At 40.2% G+C, this 25,468-nt stretch overlaps 12 protein-coding genes across 12 annotated transcripts; 8 read left to right on the top strand and 4 right to left on the bottom strand.

The window, feature by feature from the left end:
- Positions 1 to 3,140, bottom strand: SJAG_05746 (hypothetical protein). The gene has a single exon (XM_011050753.1). It carries the CDS (start codon positions 2,431 to 2,433, stop codon positions 1,825 to 1,827), a length of 609 nt encoding a protein of 202 aa, XP_011049055.1. The 5' UTR covers positions 2,434 to 3,140; the 3' UTR covers positions 1 to 1,824.
- Positions 3,141 to 3,268: 128 nt separating this feature from the next.
- Positions 3,269 to 4,403, bottom strand: SJAG_01757 (hypothetical protein). The gene has a single exon (XM_002172963.2). It carries the CDS (start codon positions 4,095 to 4,097, stop codon positions 3,777 to 3,779), a length of 321 nt encoding a protein of 106 aa, XP_002172999.1. The 5' UTR covers positions 4,098 to 4,403; the 3' UTR covers positions 3,269 to 3,776.
- A 1,746-nt stretch (positions 4,404 to 6,149) lies between these two features.
- SJAG_05745 (hypothetical protein) lies at positions 6,150 to 8,084 on the top strand. The gene has a single exon (XM_011050752.1). The coding sequence runs from the start codon at positions 6,478 to 6,480 to the stop codon at positions 7,087 to 7,089; it is 612 nt and encodes a 203-aa protein (XP_011049054.1). The 5' UTR covers positions 6,150 to 6,477; the 3' UTR covers positions 7,090 to 8,084.
- Positions 8,085 to 8,180: 96 nt separating this feature from the next.
- On the top strand, positions 8,181 to 12,004 carry SJAG_01756 (gamma tubulin complex subunit Alp16). The gene is made up of 2 exons (XM_002172962.2): positions 8,181 to 9,075; positions 9,124 to 12,004. Exons 1-2 carry the CDS (start codon positions 8,590 to 8,592, stop codon positions 10,786 to 10,788), a joined length of 2,151 nt encoding a protein of 716 aa, XP_002172998.1. The 5' UTR covers positions 8,181 to 8,589; the 3' UTR covers positions 10,789 to 12,004.
- On the bottom strand, positions 10,237 to 12,156 carry SJAG_01755 (hypothetical protein). Its single transcript, XM_002172961.2, has one exon. It carries the CDS (start codon positions 11,923 to 11,925, stop codon positions 11,185 to 11,187), a length of 741 nt encoding a protein of 246 aa, XP_002172997.1. The 5' UTR covers positions 11,926 to 12,156; the 3' UTR covers positions 10,237 to 11,184.
- A 564-nt stretch (positions 12,157 to 12,720) lies between these two features.
- Positions 12,721 to 15,491, top strand: SJAG_01754 (adenylyl cyclase-associated protein Cap1). Its single transcript, XM_002172960.2, has 3 exons — positions 12,721 to 12,867; positions 12,917 to 13,184; positions 13,286 to 15,491. The coding sequence occupies exons 1-3, from the start codon at positions 12,809 to 12,811 to the stop codon at positions 14,543 to 14,545; spliced, it is 1,587 nt and encodes a 528-aa protein (XP_002172996.1). The 5' UTR covers positions 12,721 to 12,808; the 3' UTR covers positions 14,546 to 15,491.
- A 590-nt stretch (positions 15,492 to 16,081) lies between these two features.
- Positions 16,082 to 17,116, top strand: SJAG_01753 (malate dehydrogenase; the record flags this gene model as incomplete). The annotated part of the gene is made up of 1 exon (XM_002172959.1): positions 16,082 to 17,116. One exon carries the CDS (start codon positions 16,082 to 16,084, stop codon positions 17,114 to 17,116), a length of 1,035 nt encoding a protein of 344 aa, XP_002172995.1.
- Positions 17,117 to 17,712: 596 nt separating this feature from the next.
- On the top strand, positions 17,713 to 18,606 carry SJAG_01752 (U3 snoRNP-associated protein Cic1/Utp30 family protein; the record flags this gene model as incomplete). Its single annotated transcript, XM_002172958.1, has 2 exons — positions 17,713 to 17,912; positions 17,970 to 18,606. 2 exons carry the CDS (start codon positions 17,713 to 17,715, stop codon positions 18,604 to 18,606), a joined length of 837 nt encoding a protein of 278 aa, XP_002172994.1.
- A 1,838-nt stretch (positions 18,607 to 20,444) lies between these two features.
- On the top strand, positions 20,445 to 21,598 carry SJAG_01750 (hypothetical protein). The gene is made up of 3 exons (XM_002172957.2): positions 20,445 to 20,634; positions 20,692 to 20,778; positions 20,829 to 21,598. Exons 1-3 carry the CDS (start codon positions 20,491 to 20,493, stop codon positions 20,934 to 20,936), a joined length of 339 nt encoding a protein of 112 aa, XP_002172993.2. The 5' UTR covers positions 20,445 to 20,490; the 3' UTR covers positions 20,937 to 21,598.
- Positions 21,599 to 21,623: 25 nt separating this feature from the next.
- SJAG_01749 (nuclease) lies at positions 21,624 to 22,574 on the top strand. Its single transcript, XM_002172956.2, has one exon. It carries the CDS (start codon positions 21,777 to 21,779, stop codon positions 22,476 to 22,478), a length of 702 nt encoding a protein of 233 aa, XP_002172992.1. The 5' UTR covers positions 21,624 to 21,776; the 3' UTR covers positions 22,479 to 22,574.
- Positions 22,510 to 25,016, top strand: SJAG_01748 (ENTH/VHS domain-containing protein). Its single transcript, XM_002172955.2, has 3 exons — positions 22,510 to 22,673; positions 22,719 to 22,855; positions 22,913 to 25,016. The coding sequence occupies exons 1-3, from the start codon at positions 22,643 to 22,645 to the stop codon at positions 24,413 to 24,415; spliced, it is 1,671 nt and encodes a 556-aa protein (XP_002172991.1). The 5' UTR covers positions 22,510 to 22,642; the 3' UTR covers positions 24,416 to 25,016.
- Positions 24,224 to 25,253, bottom strand: SJAG_01747 (nuclear distribution protein NUDC; the record flags this gene model as incomplete). Its single annotated transcript, XM_002172954.2, has 1 exon — positions 24,224 to 25,253. The coding sequence occupies one exon, from the start codon at positions 25,251 to 25,253 to the stop codon at positions 24,729 to 24,731; it is 525 nt and encodes a 174-aa protein (XP_002172990.1). The 3' UTR covers positions 24,224 to 24,728.
- Between the last annotated feature and the right edge of the window lie 215 nt (positions 25,254 to 25,468).

Here is a 25,468-nt window from a genome sequence, read left to right as displayed (position 1 = left end):
CAGAACTAATAAGTTTGGGTCTTAATTGAAAGAACTCTATGGTGTTCAATGGTTTTAGTAGTGAATCATGCGTGTTCATATTACCTAAACAATCCATTATATTATCTTGGGAGAGTGTCCATTTAATGGTTAACGTCTTTTTATCTCCCTAAATGTGCTAATAACAGTTCATTCTTATACCGTCTTCCAGTTTACGCGTTTCATTCAACTCTAAGAATAACATACTTATGCACGTTCTATTTCCTTTTTTAATTCTAAACTTCCAACTAAGGAATCTTCTTTCCCATGGTAACGATATATGTGATTAAAGGAAGAATAGAGTAAATTAAACTACGGATCTGACGGTGTCTTGTTGTTTATTCGTAGTGCAGTTGTTTCATGTAAAAAAGGAGTGTCTTATATAAGTACCAGTAATAGAAAAAAAATCACTATGTTTCTCAGGTCATTCTGAATTTGTTTCATCCGTAATCGTACGCACATCTAAGGGGTCACGATAGTTATAAGACCTGTTCAGTTTCTCTGCAAGAATGATTCTACGAAGCCTGTTTATAGACTAACCCTCAGTGTGTCACTTTCTAAGGGTCACAAAAGTCGTGCCATAAAGTATTTGTTAAACAATTGTTTGATTTGTCATGCTTGATGGACCTTCGTAAGGCGGTGGCGGCTGATCAGGCTCCTCGTTGACTTTCTTTTCATCTTCAAACAAACGCGTAAATGTGACAATATAGATATGAATGGACCAGGAACCTAGATAACATACATTTGAAACTAGCAAAAGCAACCGAGACACGGAAAAATACTTAAATAACAGTGACCAGAGAAAATTCAACAAAGAGAGAAATAATAAAACAATAGATAGCAACCTGAAATGTTTGAGCTGTTCAAAAGAGAGTGTTGCTTTGTCTCTGTAGATGCGAACACCATGAATGGACGATATCGTTGATGTATCCATTAACGTCAGCGTTCGTTTTGGCGTATTTCCTGATATATAAAGAGCAATTGATCTTACTGTAGCAGCTTGCCTCGTGTCAAGACAATATTAGAAGGTTTTATTGTCAAAAGCAGCGGTGTAGAAAACAAAAGGCTCAATATGTTATTGGTAGTAATAATAAAGAAAAAGTGGCAATTCGTCACCCAATGGTAAAAATTTCGTAGCATCAGAAGGTGTCTGCCGACACCTTCTGATATTGGCTGTTATTCTTCTTTCTTTCGTTAATCACGCCGTAGGATCGTTTAGTGGAATCCGAATTGCCATAGACCTTTTGTGTGCGCGTAAAAACGTTGCTCAAGTGCAGGGTATGGAATCTCAATTGTTATTGTGATTACTGGCTTAATTGAAGAAGAGCGAATGAAACATCACAGTGGCTAGTATTGCAGTTAAATTTTAGCAAATTCACAAGTAAGATAAACAATAAGATGTTACTAAGCTGTGTCTTGGAATTTGTTGTATCGTTCTGTGAAGCTTTCACTCTCGCTCTATCCCCTTTAGACTAGCAATAACAGTCTATGAAACGAGAGTTACTTGTAACTACGGGGAATATCCATTGCCTTTCAAGGATAGCAGCTATTGACTGACTGAAGCTTGTCAAAGGAAACCCTCCATCAAGTCATTGGTATATTGTGTTTAGCACGGTAATACACAGTTTAGTAATTTAACTGCATGCTTCTTGTTCTTGTTCAATTGACAATGGGATTACATATTAGTATACACTTTTTCTCGCTTTATGATTATTACTTATATCGAGTGCACTTTATAGACCAGTGAAATTTAGACAGACGAAAGTTATGCCCTTGAACCGAACACAAGTGTAATGTTTTCACCGTTCAAAGTTGGGTTGCTAGAGGATGTGCTATTATTCTGACGGGCTTCCACAGGAAAAAAATATGCATCAAAAAAAGCCAAGAAGTAAATATCCCAAAAAGAAAACAGGTTAGTTCGTAAGAATAAGTATCTAAACCTAAACACCATACAAGATAAATATAAGGCGTAAATAATCCAGACCCCGTTATATAGCTTAAGCGACTATTTAAAGCATTCAGTATTAGATAGTCGTCGTTATGGTTTTCCTCCACGTGTTCAATACTGGTAGACTTAGCCGTGGTAGATGTTTCTTCATATTGAGGCAATTCGTATTCCGTCTTGTTATATTTTTTTAAACGTTCTTCTAGTTTCGCCATGCTAAAAAATACTACTGCTTCGCAAACGAATTGAACAAAACCCGTTAACAGTGAGCATATAATGTAACATTTTTGGAGCACCAAAGACTCGGGATACTTTCTTAAGAGCGCCGACCAAAGAAAGTTTGATAGCGACAGGGGAAGCAGTACCGAAGTTGTTAACAGCCTGAGCCACTTACGATAAAAAAGACATTTTGTTAATTCCCTTTGAACATCCAGAGTAATTGAAGTAGGATGGGTACTTGATGTTTCCATTGGCACCGACACTAGTTTGATTTTTTTTTTGTCAAAGATTCACAGTTGCCTGGTAAAGTAGCACTGGGCAGTCTCGCAAAAGCCTGCTGTATTCTAATTAATAGATTTTTGAGCGTTCTTTTCACAAAACGCCGGTGTAACAGACAAAAGGCTGTAACCATAGCCGTTGGCAGCGAAAAAAAAGTGGCAATTCGTCATTCTTACTCAAAATACCGTAGTATCAGAGAAGTGTATGCCAATACCTGAGACATTAATTTTATTTCTGCTTCCATTCACAGATCATGTCGCAGAATCGTTTGTTGGAACCCGAATTGCACCGGAAAAGGAGCGACGTGCAAGAAAACCAAGACGACCGTTCTTCAGTAGCTGTCACTATTAATCATCGCCTTTTTATTGTGGCATCGATTTCAATATTTGCATTATTTGTTTATGCATTCGGTTTTCTTCCGTGCTGCTTGGATATTGAGCAAGACTCAAGGGTATCTTGTTTTTATTATTTTGGAATACTAAGTTCATTGATCGCATTGTCCTCTGTCATAATAATTTGGAGTGTCAAAATACCAGAGTGAACACTGGAGTACTGGAGTGATAGGACAAATGTCAACAGCAGACCGATGACAAATCGTTTGAAAAACAGGAATAGTTCACATAATTTTGAAGCAAAAACAGAAAAAGATGCCCCAAGTTGGTAACCCTTTTTTAGAATGCACGACAACCGAGTACTTGAAAACGCTGTGATATTACATTGTGAAGAATTTAGTTAAGTCCAATTTTTATTTCTACATGTGTTGTCCATATGATCTATAATATTCTCTTTCTTTTCTGTAAAGTAACAGACATAGTTGTCAATTGCCAATATCTACTTCAAGATATAAACAGTTTTGGTATAGCCCCTTCTCGTAGTTACTAAAGCTTTGTTACATTACTATTAATTGAATGCTAGCTTCGGAGCCGTTCCGCTCACAGATTACATAATAGTATTAATTAGCTGATTTTCTTTTATCAATACTAGTTCCAATGCAACTGTCTGTCTGTAATGACTGAGTTTATATTTGTCTTTGAGTACAAGACAGGAAACATTGCGCGAAGTGTTTTGTTTTTAATTCATCAATGCCGTGGTTTCTCGCAACGGTAAACAGTTACGAATGTGTTGCGCAATAGGAGTTGGTGAAACTTTACGGTTTTTAAGCACTTTTCGACCGTAGTTGTTATGAATGAATGGCTAATAAATAGGAATGTGGGTAAAAATTGCTACTCTACTTAGTTGTATTGAAGAAGCCGACTTTTCCAGTAATGGTCTTGCAATGACTTAGAGTTAACATTAGAGAGCAATATTTATTCTTTTAAAGTTCAGTATAAGAACTATCAATGCTACGCGGCTTACATGGACATTCAAGTTTTAGATGATTAATGAGTTCTTGAATGTCAGAATAGTCGATAATAATTTCACTCGAGTCTGTCCGTCTTTTGTCAGAATCCTCGACTGCATTAATGTCTTTCGGATCGGCATTATCATTTCTTTTAGTCGAATGTTTCACAATGTCTGCAACGTCCAAAAAGTTATAACCCGAGTCAGCTGCGAAGCCTGCAAAACCGCCGATTATTCCTATGGCTAAGTATTTCGCTATTACATCAGTACAATCGGGTCCTGAAATGTTTGACATGCAGGAGGTATAAAATGCTCCTAGACTAGTATAATCGAAGATTATGCACACTGAAAAGATTAAACTTTCAGTTATTACGTAGGGTATAATATTGAAGGCCTGAACCACATTCGAAAATATAAGAATACTGAATATAAATATCGTTTCTTTGTGCTAATTCAGGGCCACACATCACAAAGCGGCAACAAACACAAGTGCTCCATGTGAATTTTGCAACTAAGCGAAGTTTCTAAAAAAAGAGCAGGCCTGGCTATAAAGAAGGCCTCTTGTAATACGATCTACTCGGTAGCTTATGACACAATCAAGTTAATTGTTAAGCGATCTACGTACTTCACAAGTGCCCCCAGATTATGCCTATTCACTCAAATTTCTATCTTTCAACCCCGTTTATTCCTTCAATAGTATTGGAACAACTGTTCTGCAAAAATGCATAGTCTAGTTTGTATAGCTAATACTATCTTAAGTCGTAATCCATAGTTCGTTCGTATCAATGGGATACTTTGTACTCCAATTTCCAGTCAAGCTTAACGGACGGCAGTCCTTCCACTTGCGCAGCTTCTGTTTTACCATTACCGTTTTTACGAATGCATTGTTTTAAGTATTAATTGCCTCGGCTAGATAAACCTTGTTTAGATAAGTTGCTGAAATTTTTGGTGGTGAGTTTGCGAGAAGTCCACCCGCGAAATATTTATGATCCACCCCTTGAACCTTATGCCAGCTCTGTCGCATATTTAATTAAAACGCGCAACACGTAAACAGATGCCTGCGGCGGGATATTATGTTACAGTTGAAAGTGTTAGATTTCGTATTAAAAATTAACTTTTATTTCGTGGACAACTGAATTCCTACAGAAAACGGTGATACAGCATGCCAATAGTCGAACTATCCAATCTGACTTAAGTTCACATAAGATCTCTCTAGTTGCAATTTAATTTCCAACGGTACTCCTTTAATGTTAAAGAGTGAAATAATTTGAAATGGCAGCACTTGCCACATTTTGCGCACTAATTACCTAAGGTAACAAATTGAGCCTTTTATTTTATTATACCGGTTGAGTGTTAACAGGCTCCAAATAGTTTTTGTGAAAGTGCCCGGTGCTGTACACTTTGTGGTTGTGAATCTTTGACAAAAAAATAAAATAAATCAAACTAGTGTCGGTGCCAATGGAAACATCAAGTACCCATCCTACTTCAATTACTCTGGATGTTCAAAGGGAATTAACAAAATGTCTTTTTTATCGTAAGTGGCTCAGGCTGTTAACAACTTCGGTACTGCTTCCCCTGTCGCTATCAAACTTTCTTTGGTCGGCGCTCTTAAGAAAGTATCCCGAGTCTTTGGTGCTCCAAAAATGTTTCATTATATGCTCACTGTTAATGGGTTTTGTTCAATTCGTTTGCGAAGCAGTAGTACTTGTGATCATGATGAAATTAGAAGATCGTTTAAAAATATACAACAAGACGGAATACGAATTGCCTCAATATGAAGAAACATCTACCGCGGCTAAGTCTACCAGTATTGAACACGTGGAGGAATACCATAACGACGACTATCTAATACTGAATGCTTTACATAATCGCTTATGCCGTTCAGCGATATTTGGGTTTCTTATACCTGTTGTTTTTTTTATGTGGTATATAATTTTAGATGATAATTATTCATACGAACTAACCTGCTTTCTTTTTGGGATATTTACTTCTTGGTATCTTTTGATGCATATTTTTTTCCTGTGGAATCCCGTCAGAATAATAGCACATCCTCTAGCAATCCAACTTTGAACGGTGAAAACATTACACTTGTGTTCGGTTCATGGGCATAACTTTCGTCTGTCTAAATTTCACTGGTCTATAAAGTGCACTCGATATAAGGAATAATCATAAAGCGAGAAAAAGTGTATAACTAATATGTAATCCCATTGTCAATTGAACGAGAACAAGAAGCATGCAGTTAAATTACTAAACTGTGTATTACCATGCTAAAATTTAACTGCAGTACTAGCCACTTGATGTTTCATTCGCTCTTCTTCAATTGAGATTCCATACCCTGCACTTGAGCAACATTTTAAACGCGCACACAAAAGGTCTATGGCAATTCGGGTTCCAACAAACGATGCTGCGACATGATCTGTGAACGGAAGCAGAAATAAAATTACTGTCTCAGGTATTGTTGGCATACACTTCTCTGATACTACGGTATTTTGAGTAAGAATGACGAATTGCCACTTTTTCGCTGCCAACGGCTATAGTCACAGCCTTTTGTCTGTTACACCGGCGTTTTGTGAAAAGAACGCGCAGGCTTTTGCGAGACTGCTTAGTGCTACTTTACCAGGCAATTGTGAATCTTTGACAAAAAAATAAAAAAAATCCAACTAGTGTCGGTGCCAATGGAAACATCAAGTACCCATCCTACTTCAGTTACTCTGGATGTTCAAAGGGAATTAACAAAATGTCTTTTTTATCGTAAGTGGCTCAGGCTGTTAACAACTTCGGTACTGCTTCCCCTGTCGCTATCGAATTTTCTTTGGTCGGCGCTCTTAAGAAAGTATCCCGAGTCTTTGGTGCTCCAAAATTGTTTCAATATATGCTTACTGTTAATGGGTTTTGTTCAATTCGTTTACGAAATAGTAGTATTTTTGAGCTTGGCGAAATTAGAAGAACGTTTAAAAAAATATAACAAGACGGAATACGAATTGCCTCAATATGAAGAAACATCTACCGCGGCTAAGTCTACCAGTATTGAATACGTGGAGGAATACCATAACGACGACTATCTATTACTGAATGCTTTACATAATCGCTTATGCACTATAACGGGGTCTGGATGTTGTGTGCCTGCTTTATATTCTATGTGGTATATAATTTTAGTTGATGATTATTCTTACGAACTAATCTGTTTTCTTTTTGGGATAATTACTTCTTGTTTTTTTTTGATGCATATTTTTTTCCTGTGGAATCCTGTCAGAATAATAGCACATCCTTTAGCAATCCAACTTTGAACGGTGAAAACATTACACTTGTGTTCGGTTCAAGGGCATAACTTTCGTCTGTCTAAATTTCACTGGTCTATAAAGTGCACTCGATATAAGGAATAATCATAAAGCGAGAAAAAGTGTATACTAATATGTAATCCCATTGTCAATTGAACAAGAACAAGAAGCATGCAGTTAAATTACTAAACTGTGTATTACCATGCTAAAATTTAACTGCAGTACTAGCCACTGTGATGTTTCATTCGCTCTTCTTCAATTGAGATTCCATACCCTGCACTTGGGCAACATTTTAAACGCGCACACAAAAAGTCTATGGCAATTCGGATTCCATCAATTATTTTATTGTATCTCTCTTTGTCAAACTTTCTATGGTCACGGTTATTGAGGAAGCACACCGATTTCTTGTTGCTTTTGCTAGTTTCAGGTTCATGTATCATGGGTTCCTGGTCTATTCAATTATATTTCATGTCATTCATGCCCCATCCTGCCAGTAAGAAGAAAGTCAATAAAAAGCTTAATCCACAGCCGCCTTATGAAAGTCCATGAAGCACGACAAATCAAACAAATGTTTAGTAAATAACTTTTGACTCACTTTTCTTAACGTCTATAGAGTGACTTTATGAAACTGATCTATCAAGCAGGTCCGTAGTAACATTCTTCTCGCCTTCAAGTCACAGAGGTTCCGCAGTTTCATGCTGATCAAACAACCGTCGTCGTACAGCTTGCGAAATCGATACTCTTTGTCGCTTGTTGCGAGCCCTGTTCTACGAATTCATAGGCGTCCGACTAACGAGACCCCCTAGCTGCGCATCACAATTAGAAATGAAACTAACTTAGAACGTCCCGAGAACACAATGATCTTCATTTGATCTTCATTGAATCATTGCCGTCTACAAGCTCTAAACCCTGCAACTCTGTACATGCTTGAAGAGTAGTTACTATGAAATTTGAACAGATTCCTATGCCTAACCCAGGACACATTTATATTCATTTATATAGACGCTTATATATATAAACACTTATATAGCTCTCCCTCGTTTACCAAATATTGAGCTACCTTTATGTAGCCGTATCTATTATGTATCGCTAAGATAATAGCTTAATTGAAAGATATGAACGGATCGGCGTAACAACAAAACAGAAAACTCGTATAGGCTGAGTTGCGATATTTGCTTAACCCGCAAAGGGTCCAAACCCTGACAGGAACGTGCTTTGCTTTCCTCTTTCTTAAGTTTCTCGTTTCGTGTTCATTTTTTCCCTCGAATATCAATTCTCGTTCCTATATTCATTAGTAAGGTGCTGCTCGTTTATTCTTCATGAACCGATAAAACTCCCGAGTGTTACACTTCAGTCACCTCTAAGTTCTCCTTTACTACAATTGTTGCGTCTTTATCGCGCAAATTTTCTTTACTGTTGATTACATACAATTCATCGGAAAGTTTATAGCATCACAACCTGGTCTTTGATTATACACCATTAACGATTTCGTATACATTTTTACGAGTCATGAAACGAAAGTTTGAGATTCGACCTTGCGTTCCGGGAACGGTTTTGGCAGAACATTTAAAAACCACAATCCCAAAGGACTTGGTGACACCCCTATACAAAAGCTTTGAAATAACAACACACGTATCTGGGACAGTTATTGCAGTTGATTCTGCCGATTCTTCCTATTTAAAGAAAGATGCTCTAGCAATCGGCATTTCTCGCGCGAAGCAGCAAAAGGGTCAACACAGTAAACTCATACCGGTTCATCTTCATGAAACCCCTTGCGGCCCGGCTGGTCACTTTCTTCGTCCAGAAGAGGACAAATTTCTTCACGAAGAAGAATCGTTCATTAATACTGGAGACACCGTTACGAGTGTTCCCTCAAGCATTCTATTTACATCCTCCTCGCCAGAGGCGGAACTATTTGACGCTCTGGCGCAAAAACTTTATGAACTACAGCCCGGTAACAAATACATTCGTTTACTACTATTTTTTGTTAAAAAGGTAAGGTCTCTGTCTCAAGCTTTTATAACTTACACTCAACATTTCTAGGCATTGCTTTTACTCATTCAAGGATATGAGAGTGATTTTTTCCGATGGGACCCAAATCGTGAATCGTTTTATTCACACCCTTTTTGTACAAGTGGATTTACTGTTTCCTCATTTATGGGCATATGTCATGAATGTATAGACTGTGGTTCACTTGTTAAGAAATCACAGGCTGCGTTAAGTACTCAACGAGTTCAAAGTTCCACGATTGCTTCCGCCTTCCAAGCTTTCATCCTTGAAGCAATTTTTCAGTACAAACGAGACGTCCTTTCATTAAATCTGGGAGCTGACGGCGAGTTCTACACTCTCTGTCTGTCTATTTTTTTACAGCAGCATAAACCTTTTATTCAATTTCTCTCGTATTCTTTAACAGCAGATTTCTCCTCTTCAAGCACTTCCTTCTTAGAATTTGTGTATGATTACGCGTCTGCCACTGAAAACAGCGATAATTATTATGTTGGCTTACAGTGCTTTCAGTTTTGTTTTCAGTTTTTTGTTAAACAGGTCCGAAGAATACTACACAATGAACACGACGACGAAATTGACTTGCCGCCTTTTCTGAAGCCTTACAACGAAACGTTGCGGAATGTAATTCAGTGTGTACGGTTTATGAAAAGGATATCAGTTCAACAAGATTTGCCCGACTTCCCCAAATGTCAGTATCCTATATTCTTTGACGATTTAAGACAAACAGGTCATAACAATTCTAATGAGAACGGAACGTCAACACATCCGTCTACATTTACTTCTTCAATCCCACAAATCTCTCACCATCCTACTTTAAATTTCGACGATCTTGTACACAAAATTGACAGCATTCATGTACAGGACAGGACGACCATAGGAAGTTGTCGTGTCAACCTGCAGTACCCATCAGCAGATCTCTGCCCGCTTTCGTTTTGCCTTCTATACGGATTCGCTCTTCCCCTGCAGCAATATTCGGACACACTCTCTATGGTTTTGCTGAACACTTTAGATACCCAATCTAGCATTTCAAACAACATCCTCCTGTTTGAGTCTATTGCCCTGTTCTCTGACGAAGTGTTCTATGGTGATGTCTGTGCAGTTTGTCGAGACACTTTGCTCCCTCACAATGTCTCATCTTCCGACTTACAATTTCAACTGGCAATGTCGTTACAGACAGCTATTAACAACTCTATTGATAGAATCATGAACGAAAACGCGGCACACAAACTCGTCTCTCTACTTATCACGACTACGGAAGAAAACGTTATTGAAGATTCACCCTGCTCCTCTATAAAACTAGTTGTTCGTGTGAAAAGCCCAATCAGTACTCTCTTATCGCCCAAATGCATCCGCCTGTGTGAGGAGCTGTTCTCAACGATTCTCATACTCATCTTCAACGACATTCGGACCAGTCTGCAGGTACAAGAGAAAAAGCAACTTCTCCATGCAGCCCGATGTGAACGTATGGAGACGGTCAAGTCCTGGATGCAACTGCATGAATGCCGCATTGTGAAGGAACAGCTGCTTCATTCACTCATCCCTGAGGCGTTGGCACGCATTCATGAACTGCTTAAGGGACACATCCGACAACGACGATTCGACACTCTTCAGCTTGAAAAGCAGACAGTTCTGGAAAGGATATCCAGTGGAATTCAAGAAACAATCTCTCAGCTATACAACACCGCACATAATATACGATGAAGCATCCCCACATTAAAAACAAACACTTGCTCCGTCGAGACTATCCTCCGTTCCCTGTCCACAACTTAAAGAATAGTACGAGTCATGTAATCAAATTGCATTGATAAAATAGTAAAGAACGATGCTCTTGCGTGGAAGTTGGTGCCGTCAGTGGTCGACCATAACCGCCGTAACGAACGCCGTTACTAAGAATGCACGCTATAACGTAAGAAAATGCAGATAGCTCAGAGCACAATCCATAACGCACGTCGCGCAGAGGGAAGAAAATGCATGGTGAACAGAAAAGACACAGAAAGAGCGTAACACCGTCCCGATGTCATGCATTCGGTCAGACGGTAAAGAGGTAAAGAAACAAGCTAGTAACCAAAATGAAGCAAAGGGTGGTGTCTAAACTACTTACCACAAAGCACGAGAGGCCATATCCTTAACGGCAGTCTCATTCAAACGAGTAGCAGAGCGGCTGCTGTTGGTGTAAACACAAACACCTTGTCCTCTGTAACCAACATTACGGCATTCAGCACCGCCGAAAGAAGTACGAAGAGCAGAGTTGCAGTTAACGGGGTATTGAGTACCGTTGAAGCAAGTGTTGACAAGGAAGGGGTATTCGCTGTTGCAAAGAGTTTGGTTGCAGCTCCATTCAGTCAGAGAGCTGCGGCTGATGTAAACAGACTTGGAGGGAATGACGTTGGTGAACTCCAAAGAAACTTGCTTCAAGGGAGAACCGCGAGTGACAAGAGTAGTGGCATTCTCAAAGTTAGAGGCGTTAGCCTTCGTGGTGAAGTTGGAGGAACCGGTAACACAAAGACCACGGGTCAAACCGTAAGTGTTAGAGGTCTCAACACAGGCAGAACCAACACCGTAGGGGTAACCAAGAATGGTAGGACAGTTCAGCAACACAGTACTGTGGTTGGTACAGATGGCAATGACATCGGGGGAGACACACAAATTGGCACCATTGGTGTGACAGAAAGTACCCTCAGAAATGTTGTAGTAGGCAGTGCTCTTGACAGTCTTAACACTAGTAACAAGAGAGTTGGTCATTCTCTTCTCCTTCTTGCCGAAAACCCAAGAGAGATCACGGATGGAGAGAGCAGACACAGTGCTCATGAAGAGGAAGATAGTGGCGAAGAAACGCATTGTGTTCTAGTGATTGTCGTAAAAATGAAACACGGGACAAAAAATTCTATGACCGAAACACGGATTTTGAGTACTTCGTAATGGGAAAATGCTATATCTGAAAATACCAGAGAAATTTTCAGTTACCAATTAGTAAAATGGTATTGTTGCGCAGTAACAAGAGCGTCACTAGGTCCAGATAAATACAAAAAGACTTTCCTGAACAAAGGTTTCCTTGGTAACTCTCTGATGCTCTCATCTGGGGAAGCTCGCGCTACTTATATTCTGGACTCTACGTCATACCTGACGTAAGGTCACCTTTAAACGGCGCAGGGATGTTCCACAGCCACTCGTCGCCATGCCAACTTTTGCGCGGCTGGCGTATGAGTGGTTGATTCAGTTCCGAGGTTCAGCCTAATTGCACAAAAGGTTCGTTAAGATGAATTAATCGAGCTCCTGAACGACGATCTCGTGCCGTTCACTCCCGTAAACATGCAAATTTCCGCTGTTATTGCGGCAAATACAGAGCAGTTTCGGATAAACTACTCAACAAGAAACAAGTTTTTGCCTTTTGTTTTGCATAATTTGTTTGCGTTTGTTTACAATCGGCAGGCTGGTTGTTTGTTTACGTTGCTATTTTGAATGGCGCCAGACGATCGGAAGCTTAATTCCTGTGTCTCCAGGTTATGACATCAGAAACTCGCGCTTCGCCGACTCATTGGATTAACTGCCGAACAAATTAACTTCTCGCGCGAAATTTAAGCGAAGCTTAAACGCTATTGAACCGCTTCTGTCAGGCATTGTTACCCCCGTTTGTTACCCGGTGGTGTGGAGAGCTTCCGGAAGCCTCTAACAGGTTATCTTCTACCATATACTCTCTAGAGCCACATTCACCTCCCAGACCATGGCTGATCTCAGCAATATTCGTGAAACCGGTTACAATTTTACGACAATTCTTAAGCGGTATGTTTGTCTGGGGGATTTAGACTGTTGCTAATAAGTTCCGATGCAGGCTCGAGGCTGCTACCTCGCGTTTGGAGGATCTTGTCGAGATTGGTCGTGATTCTTCACTCAGCCAACAAGAAGAGCCTTCAGAGACCGACACGACCCCAAAGCAGGCTTCTGTTGCTGCTCCAGTTCCCGAAAAGGCACAGACTGAGCCAAAGGCCGACTTACCTCAACTTCCCAAGTCTGTTTCTGATTACGATGCGTATTGCAAGACTCATCTCACTCCCTATTTGCAATTAAGCAAGAAAATTGGAGGACTTATCGAAAAACAGGTATGTCTGATGAATATGGATTTTACGGATCCTTCTTCGTAGAAACTGCAGCCTGTACAGCTGTATTTGTATTGACTGAGTGTTTCTCTAACACGCGTTAGTCTGAACATGTGGACAGCGCCTTCCAAAAGCTTCGTGACATCCTGCAGTTGTCTTCTTTGTGCAAGAAACCTGTCGTCACTTCTCCTGAGTACACTGAAATGCTGAAGCCTGTTCAGCAAGAGCTGCTCGGGGTTACCAAAATTCGTGATGAGAATCGCAACTCGCCTCAGTTCAACCAGCTGTCAATGGTAATGGACGGTATTAGCATTTTGGGTTGGGTCACCGTTGAACCTGCTCCTCTTGGCTTTATGGGTGAGATGAAGGACTCTGCCCAGTACTATGCCAACCGTGTTCTTACGGAAGTCAAGAACAAGGATCAGACGCAAGTTGAGTGGGTCCGCTCATACCTGAAGCTTTTGAGCGAGTTGCAAGTGTACGTGAAGGAACACTTCAAGACTGGACTGCAATGGAGCACGGATGCTTCTGCTGCGGACTTGGCTACTAAGCTTAAGGATTTGAAATTGGAAGATAGTACTGCTCCGTCTTCTGCCGCTTCTTCTGCATCCGTCCCCCCTCCTCCACCTCCTCCTGCACCTACGGGTAACTACTGGGAGAAGGATGATGATACCACACCCAAGCCTGCTTCCAGCAAGCCTAATCTTGGTGCTGTTTTTGCTGAAATTAACCAGGGCGAGGGTATCACGGCCGGTCTTCGGAAGGTTGACAAGTCCCAAATGACCCATAAGAATCCTGAGCTTCGCAAGCAACCTCCTCCTGTCGCCCCTAAGCCCGCTAGTCCCGGCTCTCATGCTGTGAAGAAGTCACCCGCTCCTGCACCCAGCAAACCTCCTCGTCTCGAGTTGGAGAACACCAAGTGGTTCGTTGAGAACCAGACGGACAACCACAACATTATCCTTGAAAACGTTGAGCTCAATCATACTGTTCAAATTTTCAACTGCAACAACTGCACCATTATCATTAAGGGCAAATTGAATGCCGTCTCAATGTCGCGTTGCAAGCGCACAAGCGTTGTTGTCGACACTCTCGTTGCTTCTTTGGATATTGCGAACTGCGCCAATTTTGGATGTCAAATTATGGAAAAGGTCCCCATGGTGGTCATTGACAAATGTGACGGTGGATCCATCTTCGTTAGCAAGCAATCGCTGGACACCGAGTTTGTTACGAGCTGTACCACGAGTCTTAACATCAACATTCCCACAGATGATGGTGACTACAAGGAGTGTGCTATGCCTGAGATGCTGAAGCACACCGTTAACGAAAAGGGAGAGTTTGTCACCGAAGTTATCCGCCATGAGTAAGCATAGCTACGAACGAAGCGGTATGAATGGTGACAATGCCCGTTTATATGACCAACTTCATGAAGTGTGTTTTGTTGAATCTTTATATTTAGATGCAACGTTGCCACAAACAATTTTGCCGATGTTTTTACAAATCTACTCACGCATGCATTCTAACTGTTGATGACACATTCTTTGTTTCTTCTCCGATCAGGAGTCGCCTCAATGAGTGAAGGGATGGAGAGGGACCTTGAGGAACTGGAAAAAGCCGAACCTGAAAGGTCGATGAAACCAATTTGGGTGGAAACGAAACTGAAAAAGCAAGCCACACAAAAGGTGATTGCAATGTGTTTTATCTAACCGGGCCATACTGAAGCCGTCTATCTACCGTTTTGCAGAACCTCATCTATCCTATCCAACCCCCCTCTAGTCATCCCCATTACTGGTGTAGGGAAACGCATTTCCTGTCTCAAGGGGCAGGTTGAGTGGGTCTGTTGGATTGGTGGGTGGATGAGTGTATTGGTGGTCCGGATGGAACGTTTCCTAAGTATCGACGGACAGGCACCCTGTTGTTTTTGTTTCTGCGCACCCTACTTCCGTACCGATCGGTATCTTCCCTTCTGCACATCTCTTCGCTTTGGTTTAGTCCCCACCCCCGTCCCCTCCCCCTTTTGTCTGGTCGGAACAACTCGACCTGCAAAGTGGGTAGAGTGCGATGTTTGGGTTAGTTCTTGTTTACCATTCCGGGCGTAAGGCGCTCTGGACCGTAAATAATTACTTGTACCAATTTTCCTCCCATGTTTCCTAGCTAGTACCCTCGCCTAGACTTTGTCGCCGTGTGATGTTAATGGCTGTACGTAGCGTCATTTTCTGTAACAGACTACTCCTATGCGCACACGTGGTGCCCACGGCGCCCGTTTACACTGCCTTGCTGTGTTCTAGGTCGTCGTCTGCGCAAGAAACAATTGTATATGATTATAATGCACTCAATAAGAATAGAATCGAACGTTTCGATTCGTAACATCTTTTGTGTTTGTTTAGATTAAGTTTTTGTATAATGCTTTTTGCAAGCCGACGTCATACCTTAGCTGCGTATTAAAGCGGCCGGTCAAGCACGAACTTGACAATTCCCAACATCCATTGCCAATAATTCTTGGTCGTTTACACTTAATTTTGTAGCTCAAATTGCAGTAATTTGCATTTGGAATACGACCAATTACTAATTTTAACTAAAATTTGACCATTCACAGGGTTGCCGTCATTTACTATAAAACAGCGGTTTAGCGAGAGACACCGTTAGTTTTATTTAACGGTTATTTGGAAAATCTGCGTCTTTAAGTCCGTGTACACATTGCTCCGCAGGAGTGTTCTTTTTTCTCTCTATAACATCTCGCTGGTCATATTTCTTAACGTTGACTAATATCGACTCGGGTCCTTGGTTGGTTTAGGTTTTCAAAGTTTGAGAGCGAAACGTTGTTGATCTTTGTTTCTGTCTAATTCGCTGTTATTGATTGTACTGTCGTGTTTCTGAGTGTTGACGTCTATATCATCGTCATTATGTTGAGAACGACAAGAACGGTTTTTCCTTTTTCGTATAATTGCAGTCGTCCATTGACTCGCAAACTGTATAGCACTACGACCACACGTCCTTTAAAAGTTTCTGTCCTGGGTGCCGCCGGTGGCATTGGACAGCCATTGTCTTTGTTGCTGAAGCTGAATCCTTACATCTCTAAACTATCGTTATTTGACATTCACGGTGCCGCTGGCGTCGCCGCCGATTTAAGTCATATCGATACCTCCAGCGATGTACAAGGATACGCTACTGAGAATGGCGGTTTGGAGCGCTCGGTCCAGGACGCAAACGTGGTGATCATATCAGCAGGTGTTCCTCGGAAACCTAATATGACTAGAGACGACTTGTTTGCAATCAACGCGTCTATCATCCACAAGCTTGGAAGGGCTTGTGCTGTGGTGGCACCTAATGCCATATACCTTGTGATCACAAATCCTGTCAACTCGATGGTGCCCGTTCTGAAAAATGCGCTTGCTGCCGGCGGCGTACGTGACTCCCGGAAACTTATCGGCGTGACTACGTTGGACAGCGTGCGAGCGAGCAAGTTCCTTTCTCAGGTCAAGGGAGCCTCGCCAGAAACCATTCGTGTGCCCATTGTCGGAGGACATTCTGGCGCAACTATTGTGCCTTTGCTTTCACAAAGTGGCGTCCAACTGAGCGAAAAAGAACGTGACGAGATCGTACACCGTATTCAATTTGGTGGAGATGAAGTTGTTAAGGCCAAGGCTGGAGCCGGAAGTGCTACTTTGTCCATGGCGTATGCCGGAGCTCGGATGACAAATGCCGTTCTCCGTGGACTTTCTGGTGAAGTTGGCGTTACTGAATGTGCCTATGTTGAGTCGCCTCTCTATACGGACCAGGGTGTCGATTTCTTTTCGTCTCGGGTTACTTTGGGCAAAGAAGGAGCCGAGGACATCCATCCCGTCGGCCTTATTAATGACTACGAAACGGGCCTGCTTGAAACTTGCCTGCAGAACTTGAAGAAGAGTATCAAAAAGGGTTTGTCTTTTGTTCCTTAATGTTGCAAGCTTTACCGTTGAGAACATGTACAGAACGTTTTGCTACTTAGGCGTTCCGGTTCTCTTGCTTCAGGTGCGTGTTAATTTCTAGCTTGCATTTCATCGTCACGAGTTAATGCATTTTCAAATGTTTGAGAAAATGAAGTTTGAGGGCTTGAAAGAGCTTCAATGAAGTCGCTTAAGAGCGTAACGTGTGTGTGTACGATAAATTGGCAGCTTCTTCTTTAAGAGGTTTGCATACACTGGTGTTAAGCGTTCACAAATTTTCCAGCTTCCTTCCATATCAATTTCGTCAACCCATCTTCGACAACCCTCATTGCTCGCATCCCGCACGAATGGTGGGATTTTTTGGTGGTAAGTTTGGGTACATATTCGGCCACACAATTACTGGTTACAACCAACCTACCCGTAAATACTGTTCGTGCCACAGTCAAAACAATTTGCATCTGCAGCTTTGCGTTTGTATCGGCCGACAATCTCTCTTTTTTTCATTATTGATTTTTCTTCCTTTTTTTGGGTCTTAGGGTTATATCGGTTTTGAGAACGAAACATTAACAATACTTTTCAATTGAAGGAAGACATCTTGAAGCTCTGAAATGTCTGTCCCTATTTCGAAAAAGAAAAAGAATTCAAAGTCTCTCGATAAAGTTGACTTTCATCAAGTTGAAAGTGCTTTGAAAGCATTGTCAGAGAATTGCAAACGCTCAAACGTTGATGCCAGTAAATCTAAACTATGGATTCAAATCAACACGTTTCAACCCGTTTCAAATGCAAAGCTTAAGGTTCCCAGCAAAATGTAAGTGAAATTACAGTTCTCTTTTTTGGGGTTTTTTTATTAACAGATTCCGTTAAGCTTTTTGCCACATCGAATCGTCCCTTTAGATAATGTTTGCCTTATTGTGAAGGAAAACCAACAGAAAATACAGGACCAAGTGGAGAAAGAGAAGTTGGACGAAATCGTTACTACAGTTCTTAGTATTCCGCGTATTAAGCGACGTTATAAGACGATAAAGGAAAAGTGTGAACTTCGAAATGAGCACAAATATTTTTTTGCTGATCAAAGAGTCATTAAGGACGCTACTGTATTGCTAGGAAAAGTCTTAGAGCAGAAAAAGTTAAAGTTCCTTCCTATATCTTTGAAGAAAGATACAATCCGTCATCAAATTGCAAAGTGTTTTCATTCTACCCACTTCAAATTGTCAGAAGGAACAAGCCATATTGTTGCTTGTGGATTGGCTTCCCAACCAACTGAGCATGTTCTCGAGAACGTTTTGGCTATCATGGATGTTGTGTTAAAAAAATATATTGCCAAAGGGTGGTACGCGATTGACAACATCACATTAAAGACCTCAGATAGTATTGCCATCCCTATATGGCAGGCAGAGACTGATGTCGCGAAACGGAGACGCAATGTAGTCCATATACAGAATGCGGCTCCACTTACAAAAAAGCAAAAGCTGGCTCTGAAGCAGGGAAAAGCATTATCATGAAAATATCTGCCAATGTTACTCAGTTAATAGGATCATTTATCTAACATTTGCTTGTCGAACGAGGTTTTTTCTTAAGGAGCCGGCGAAGGTTTTGGATCGGATATACAAACTGTGCTTTTTATGTAAGTTTTGTTAGGCTTATTTCTTGCATTCTCCTGGAAATTCATGACTCGTAGTTGGCTAGGTTTTTTAAAAAAAACATTTCTGTTTATGGACATCATGTTAAGGAAAATAAATGTCAATATTTTTGACTAACATATAACCTCGACCTGTTAACAGTGGAAGCTTTGTAACTAATAACGATTCTATGAAAGTATCAATCTTAGTATACATGGGATCTATTGTATAGGAGAAATAGTTATCCTATCAAATTCCTAACCTTCAAGCGCATCAATTGTCTAAAAATACTATCTTGCTACTGGTACTTTTGATTTGTTTATGTTCAATAGCTATATGAAAGGGGATATGTGGATATGATATTTGAGTTGAACCTGTGAATTAATGGTAATAGTTACCGGAAACAATAGACATTACTAATGAATGTTGTATTTAATCATGTTATTGATAAGTTTTATTATTTAGCAAAGTAATGGTAGAATTGTGTGCTGTTGATGTCAATCTCATTTAAGTCCAGAAATTCTTTAGCTGAGAAACCCTTTTGTTAACTCACTTGTTTTCTAAAAGCAGATTTAATTAATTATTAATACTAGATTCATACGAATGTTCCAAGTCAAGCGCCTAAACACAAGGACTTTTTTGATACTTCAGTATAATGTTCCCTTTACTCAAAGGATGAATACATGTTGATCTCATCATTGAACCAGTTATCAACTGTAGCACTTTGCAAAATAACCTTACTAAACAAAAAATCCCGTTAAAAGTTTAGAGGATGTAGACTTAATATATGTTTGTTTACACTTTTGAATCTAATGTATTCGTTACTAAGGCTAAGTAGTAGTCTACCTTGGCCGAAAAAAAGCCTAAGTCTTAACTACAGTTAGTAATGATGAATGGCTAGTGTATGTTAACAAGTCGGGTAGCGTGTCTTAGGGTTGGAACTTAGTCTGTGCAAGTATTTACTAAGTTAGTACTTAAAGATATGAAAAGGGATATGTCAGAAAAGTCTTGGGTTATATGGTTGGGTCACATAATTAGCACAAATAACACTTCTTTACATCTTGTGTTATTTAGAACTGCTCAATATAAGCAAATACTTCAGCAGCTTTTTTTGATACACACGATTACAAAAAAAAACTGTCTAGTAAATAGTTTGTTTTTTTAAACGAAATACTACTAATTTTGGCAAACGCGTTCTTAATTTGCAATTCATTATGCAACTCCATACAAAACATTATAGACCATGAAATCCTTCAACTACCAAACATTTATTAGCTCTAAAAAATTATGTATATCTACACGAAGTTGTTTCTTAACCGATGACAACGACTGAATCATTCACATACCTTTTCAAACTAACTCATAAGCAAGGAATAAAATGTATTTTATAGTAGGTCAAAAAATAAATGTATGTACCCGCATACCACTGAAATCACTGAATATAAACCGTTCGTCATATATGAATATAAATGAAAATGAAACAACTCGAAAATTTCTGTACCATTACCAGATGAATGGACTATATACACATATTTATTCTTCATTAAACAGCGTATCCATCTATCCTTCTCTCCTTGCTCCCAATCTGCAATGGAGCTCATCAACATGTTACCGAAACAAAAAGACAAAACCCAAATCAATTCACAGGCCCTATTAAGTCGATATGTAACTCATACAACGTGAATACATATCTAATAATGACAAGTTTCATTTGTTTATTATACAAATATAGATTGTTAATGAAAAATACCTCTCTCACTTAATACGATGCACTTTGTCAACTGCAACTTCCACGGGAAAATATACCAAGACTTTAATATGATAACAATTGATCGGTTTAAGGGAATCATCGATTTTCAAGGCCAAATTGCCTGTAGAAACATACTTAACAATGGAATTCCAATAATCAGTGTATGTTTTTCGTAATTTCTGCTTTATTATGAATGTACTAATAAACACCGAATATAGGCAATTTCTTTTGTCTGTGGACTAATTGCCCAAGATTCTAACTACGTATTTATTTGTTTCGGTTTACTTTCGATTATCCTGCTATTTGTAAGTTCTGAGTTTGTTTTTTCAAGAACATGAATCTAATTCTCTTCTAGATTTGTGTCCCTGCATGGCCTCATTTTAACAAACATCCCGTGGCCTTTCTTCCTCTTCGTTCAAAAGGTTCTACCTTACGAGAGAAGTCCAAAACCAAAGACCAGTAAATGCCGCCATGTCTTAAATGTATTTGGAGATGACTCTGTAAAACATCAATACAAGAGATGAATTGTAATAAATGAGGTAGCTGCTGTGTTTTACCAACAAGTGAAATATGCACAAGAAGTAATTGTGCATAATGCAAAAAGAAAAAAAAAAAGGTTTCAGCCGTTCCTGCATCCTAGACACGCGAGGGAGATTCTCTGACACACATGTTCTGTAACGTCTCTGACTGGATTTTGTATAACACATGCCATTTCGAGTATCATATATCGGTTAATGAGAGATTAACTGTGTCATGAGCAACACATAGTCTGAATGTGCTGCTTATACCAGTCATTGTTGTATAAACAATTACTTAAAACAATTTCAGTCTCGTACATAAAGTTTCTGAGTTCGGTGCGATACACTTACTCGAGTATTTTAACAAACATAAGTGACGTTGGACACCGTCTATACTATACGAAACTATTTTCAAACTTATTTGAACACAGATCGCAAGCCGACGTAATTACGCTAAACTAATTTACTATTCATTTTCCCATTTTCATTGAATATAACAAACCTCCCATTTGGTTTATGATAGTCGCATTTGATTGTATGTTAGTACTGTAAAAATCAATGTTCTCACATTACTTACTGGTCCATCTTCATATAAACTTTTTATCACTTGGTAGTATAGATTTTCTTCGTATCAGATACTTACCTTCATTAATAAAAATCAATGAATTAAAGTATAAGGAGGATTATTTCATTTATTTCACTACAACAATATATGAATTAAACATTCTATCCTTCATTTGAAGATAGTTCGACGTGATATCACTTAAACCGATGTTTTGTCGAGGATGCAAAATCAAAGAAACGAGTACTCCATATCCTTGCGGAATCTCAGCTATATCATATTGACAATTTCAACAGGAATAGTCATCCATCGCAAGTTTCGAAGAATAAAAGACATTGAAGATTTATCCTCTAGATTTTTTCGTGGGCAACAGAAGTCTCTTACGAAACTTAATAGCCTGTATGGTTATGTAACCTCTGTTGGAGATGGAGACAATTTCCGATTCTATCACACGCCTGGAGGCCGTTTACTAGGTTGGCATTGGCTTAGAAAAGTCCCATCTAATCGAAATGCTTTAAAAAATGAAACCCTCAGCATTCGACTTTCTGGAATTGACGCTCCAGAGTCAGGTTATTTTGGAAAACTGGGTCAACCTTTTTCACTGGAAGCTAAACAATTTCTCGCGAGAAAGTTAGAGCATCGTTCTGTTCGAGTGTATCCATTGCATCGTGATCAATACAACCGTGCTGTATGCGGTGTAACGTACTATCCTATTCGGTGGCTTTTTTTCAAACGGGACATTGGCCCTCAGCTTGTCTCTAGAGGACTTGCCGTTGTCTATGAAGGTGCTAATTCTTCTTACTATCCAACTGAAAAATCGGTTTTGATGAAAATACAAGAAACCGCCAGAAAACGAAAATTAGGCATGCATTCCCTTGGAAATAAGCTAGAGCTTCCTAAAGATTATAAAAAACGAAATAAGTAAAACTTGTTCTGTGTTTCTCTAAACTCCGCGGCACAACCGCGGTTCCCAGACTTACCTACCCTGGGATCCCTCGGTCCTGCTGAGGGCAAAGCACCAAGTGAAAAGTCTGCAGGCCCTTTTTGTCCAAAAACTCTCATTTTATCTCATAAACTGTGGTAGGAACTATGTTTTCTACTTATGAGAAGTCGGTTAAAAGTATGTACATACCTAGCTTACTCAGTTCGCTCACAATTCCCTAAGAGGCAACGAAGATAAAGCTTGCGGCTCCTAAAAGCAAACACGTAGAAAACCTACTGAAAGCAACTCAACAAGGAGGTCCTGTTTTGGAAAGTGTTGTTAACTGTCTATGTGAACGGTTAAAGAATAATTCGTGGACTGTATGTTTTTCATTAAGAATGACCTGTATGAACGAAACGAAAGTCCTAACTCTGTAGATTGTCTTCAAGGCTCTGATTGTCTTTCATATTCTCATTCGTGATGGAGCTCCAAATGCTGTGATCGAGTGTCTGACTCGTCGTGACCATTCACTTGAAGTTCTGAAAGCCACTGCTCTGACAACTCAAGGTGAAAATATCCATAACTACAGTCAATACCTCCAAGAGCGTGTAAAACAGTACTCAAGATTGTCCTGCGATTATGCTCGGCAAGGTGATGGCCCAAAGGCTAAGCTGAAAGGACTGACTGTTGAACGAGGCTTGCTTCGAAACGTTGAAGGCATTCAGGCTCAATTGAGACGACTTTTAAAATGCGAGTACATGGTAGAGGAAGTCGACAACGATATTACCATCACCTCGTTTCGTTTATTAGTTGCAGATTTGTTAAGTTTGTTTAAGGCTGTTAATCTCGGTGTGATTAACGTCCTTGAACATTACTTTGAAATGAGCTATGTGGATGCTGAGCATGCTTTAAAAATTTACAAATGTTTTGTCACACAAACCGAGACAGTAATTCACTTCCTTAGCTTTGCACGGTCGTTGGAATTTGTCACTCGGCTTCAAGTACCCAATATCAAACATGCTCCTACGGGACTGACGTCTTCGCTTGAGGAATACCTGCAAGATCCCAACTTTGAAAGTAACAGACAACAATACATGGACATGAAACGGTCCAAGTCGAAACAACGTCCTCCCAACATCGCTCCTCGTGCAGAGGCACCAGAGAAACCTTTCAGGAAGAAGCCTCCCGTCCCCGAACCTCAAGCAGCAGCCCCTGCTTACAACGGTGCTTCGCTGAAGGATACTAAAAAAGAGGAGGATGATCGCCTAAACCCATTTTTGAACTCATCCTACCAGCATGTTCAGTCTGCGCTTGCTGAACCATTGACGCCAATGTCAGAACTGACGGCGTCCACAGAATATATGCCTCAAAAAGTTATTGCTCCTGTTGGTACTCCAGGTTACATGGCTAATCCTTACGCTATTCAGCAACAACAAATGCAGCAACCGCAAATGCAGCAACCGCAACCATCAATGAATGTGACCAATCCTTTCTTTCCTACCATCGGTCAACAAGAGCCCGCTTTGCAGCAACCACCTTCTTTACCCGTTTCCCCATCTTTTCCTCCTCCACCTTCATCTATCCAACAACAACAACCTCTCGTTCAACCTGTGATGCCAATGTATCCTCAGCAGCCAATGCTTACAGGAGCTCCACCTCCGGTCAACATACAAACTAACATGTACACCGGAGCGCCGGCACCGATGATCACATCTCCGCAACCGATGATGGTTGCACAAAACAACACGCCTGGCTATTCACCAATGTCATTCCAAACGAACGTTAACAACAATGCCTATAATAGACGGTCGACTCCGAACCTGATCCAAACCCCACCGACGACGAGAAAGTCCAGCAACCCGTTTGCTCTTCGCAGAACCTCTCAGCAGTTTAGTCAGGCGAACTGGAGAAACTCTAATAACCCGTTTCGTCCTGCATAACTTTCGTACTAATTTCCTCTGCTCTTGAAGTTTATGTGTTCCTTGTTTATGTAGTCATGTCTTTCACACGCATGAGTGGTTCGAAGAGTTTTTATGCATCAATCATCTTCACTATGGAAAAATATAGGATAGTAATTACCGCTAGCGGATAGGAGTCGACGGCACATCTTCGTTAGGGATGACTCTTAACCACGTCTCTCTCGTTGTTCGAGACTTGTACGAACAGAGTTCTTGCCGGTCATATCCTGTGTGTTCCTACTGTTGAGTTGCGATCACTTTCTGCTATAAGTAGTAGTTCTATTATATTTAATCGTTACAAATTCTTTACTTTTGAGAAATCCAATTCTGGATGTTGTTCTATAAAGTCCTGCAAAACCTTTTTCTTCTGCTGGTTTGCTGAATGCTCACGCTGCTGTTTCTGTCTTTGTTCAGTCATCAATTTCTCCACGGTAGCACGCATATCTGGATCGAGGTCCGTCAAGTTACTATTGTCGGGCTCAATTGTAGATATATCAATTTCTGGATGTCCTTTTATAACAGATGACCACCATTCCATCTTATTTGATTTTTCAAGATGAATAACAAGTTTGCATTGTTCCTCGACCGTCCAAGTACTTTCGTCAACAATTATATTTTTGTATAAACTTCCACTTAACAGAGTTTTTGGTTCAGGATGTTGAAGAACAGCTTCAATGTAGTTTGGCTTTATACAAACTTTAAGCCATTTTCCTCGAGTGTTGTTTGGAACATCTATCGTAATATCAACCTCGCGTAGGGTTTGAGTCCATTGATACTGAACTCCGTTAAAATTTACAGATTCCACCTTACTACTTGCCATTTTCTTATAGGGTATCAGTGTGCATATGGTGTATTATAATACAAAATAACCCCAGAGAATAGTATTGTCCGACCCGTACGTAGAAAAGAGAATCCCAACAACCAAATAGGTTAAACAATTAACAGAGAAATTACATACGTTATAAAACTGTTAACCCGTGCGGTCTACTACGCTTTTATGTTTGGTCTTAGAGCCATAATAAAAAGCAGCTTGTT

This window comes from Schizosaccharomyces japonicus (assembly GCF_000149845.2).
Source record: "Schizosaccharomyces japonicus yFS275 unplaced genomic scaffold supercont5.3, whole genome shotgun sequence".
NCBI lineage: Eukaryota > Fungi > Ascomycota > Schizosaccharomycetes > Schizosaccharomycetales > Schizosaccharomycetaceae > Schizosaccharomyces > Schizosaccharomyces japonicus.
This window is presented reverse-complemented; position numbering and strand designations above follow the sequence as displayed.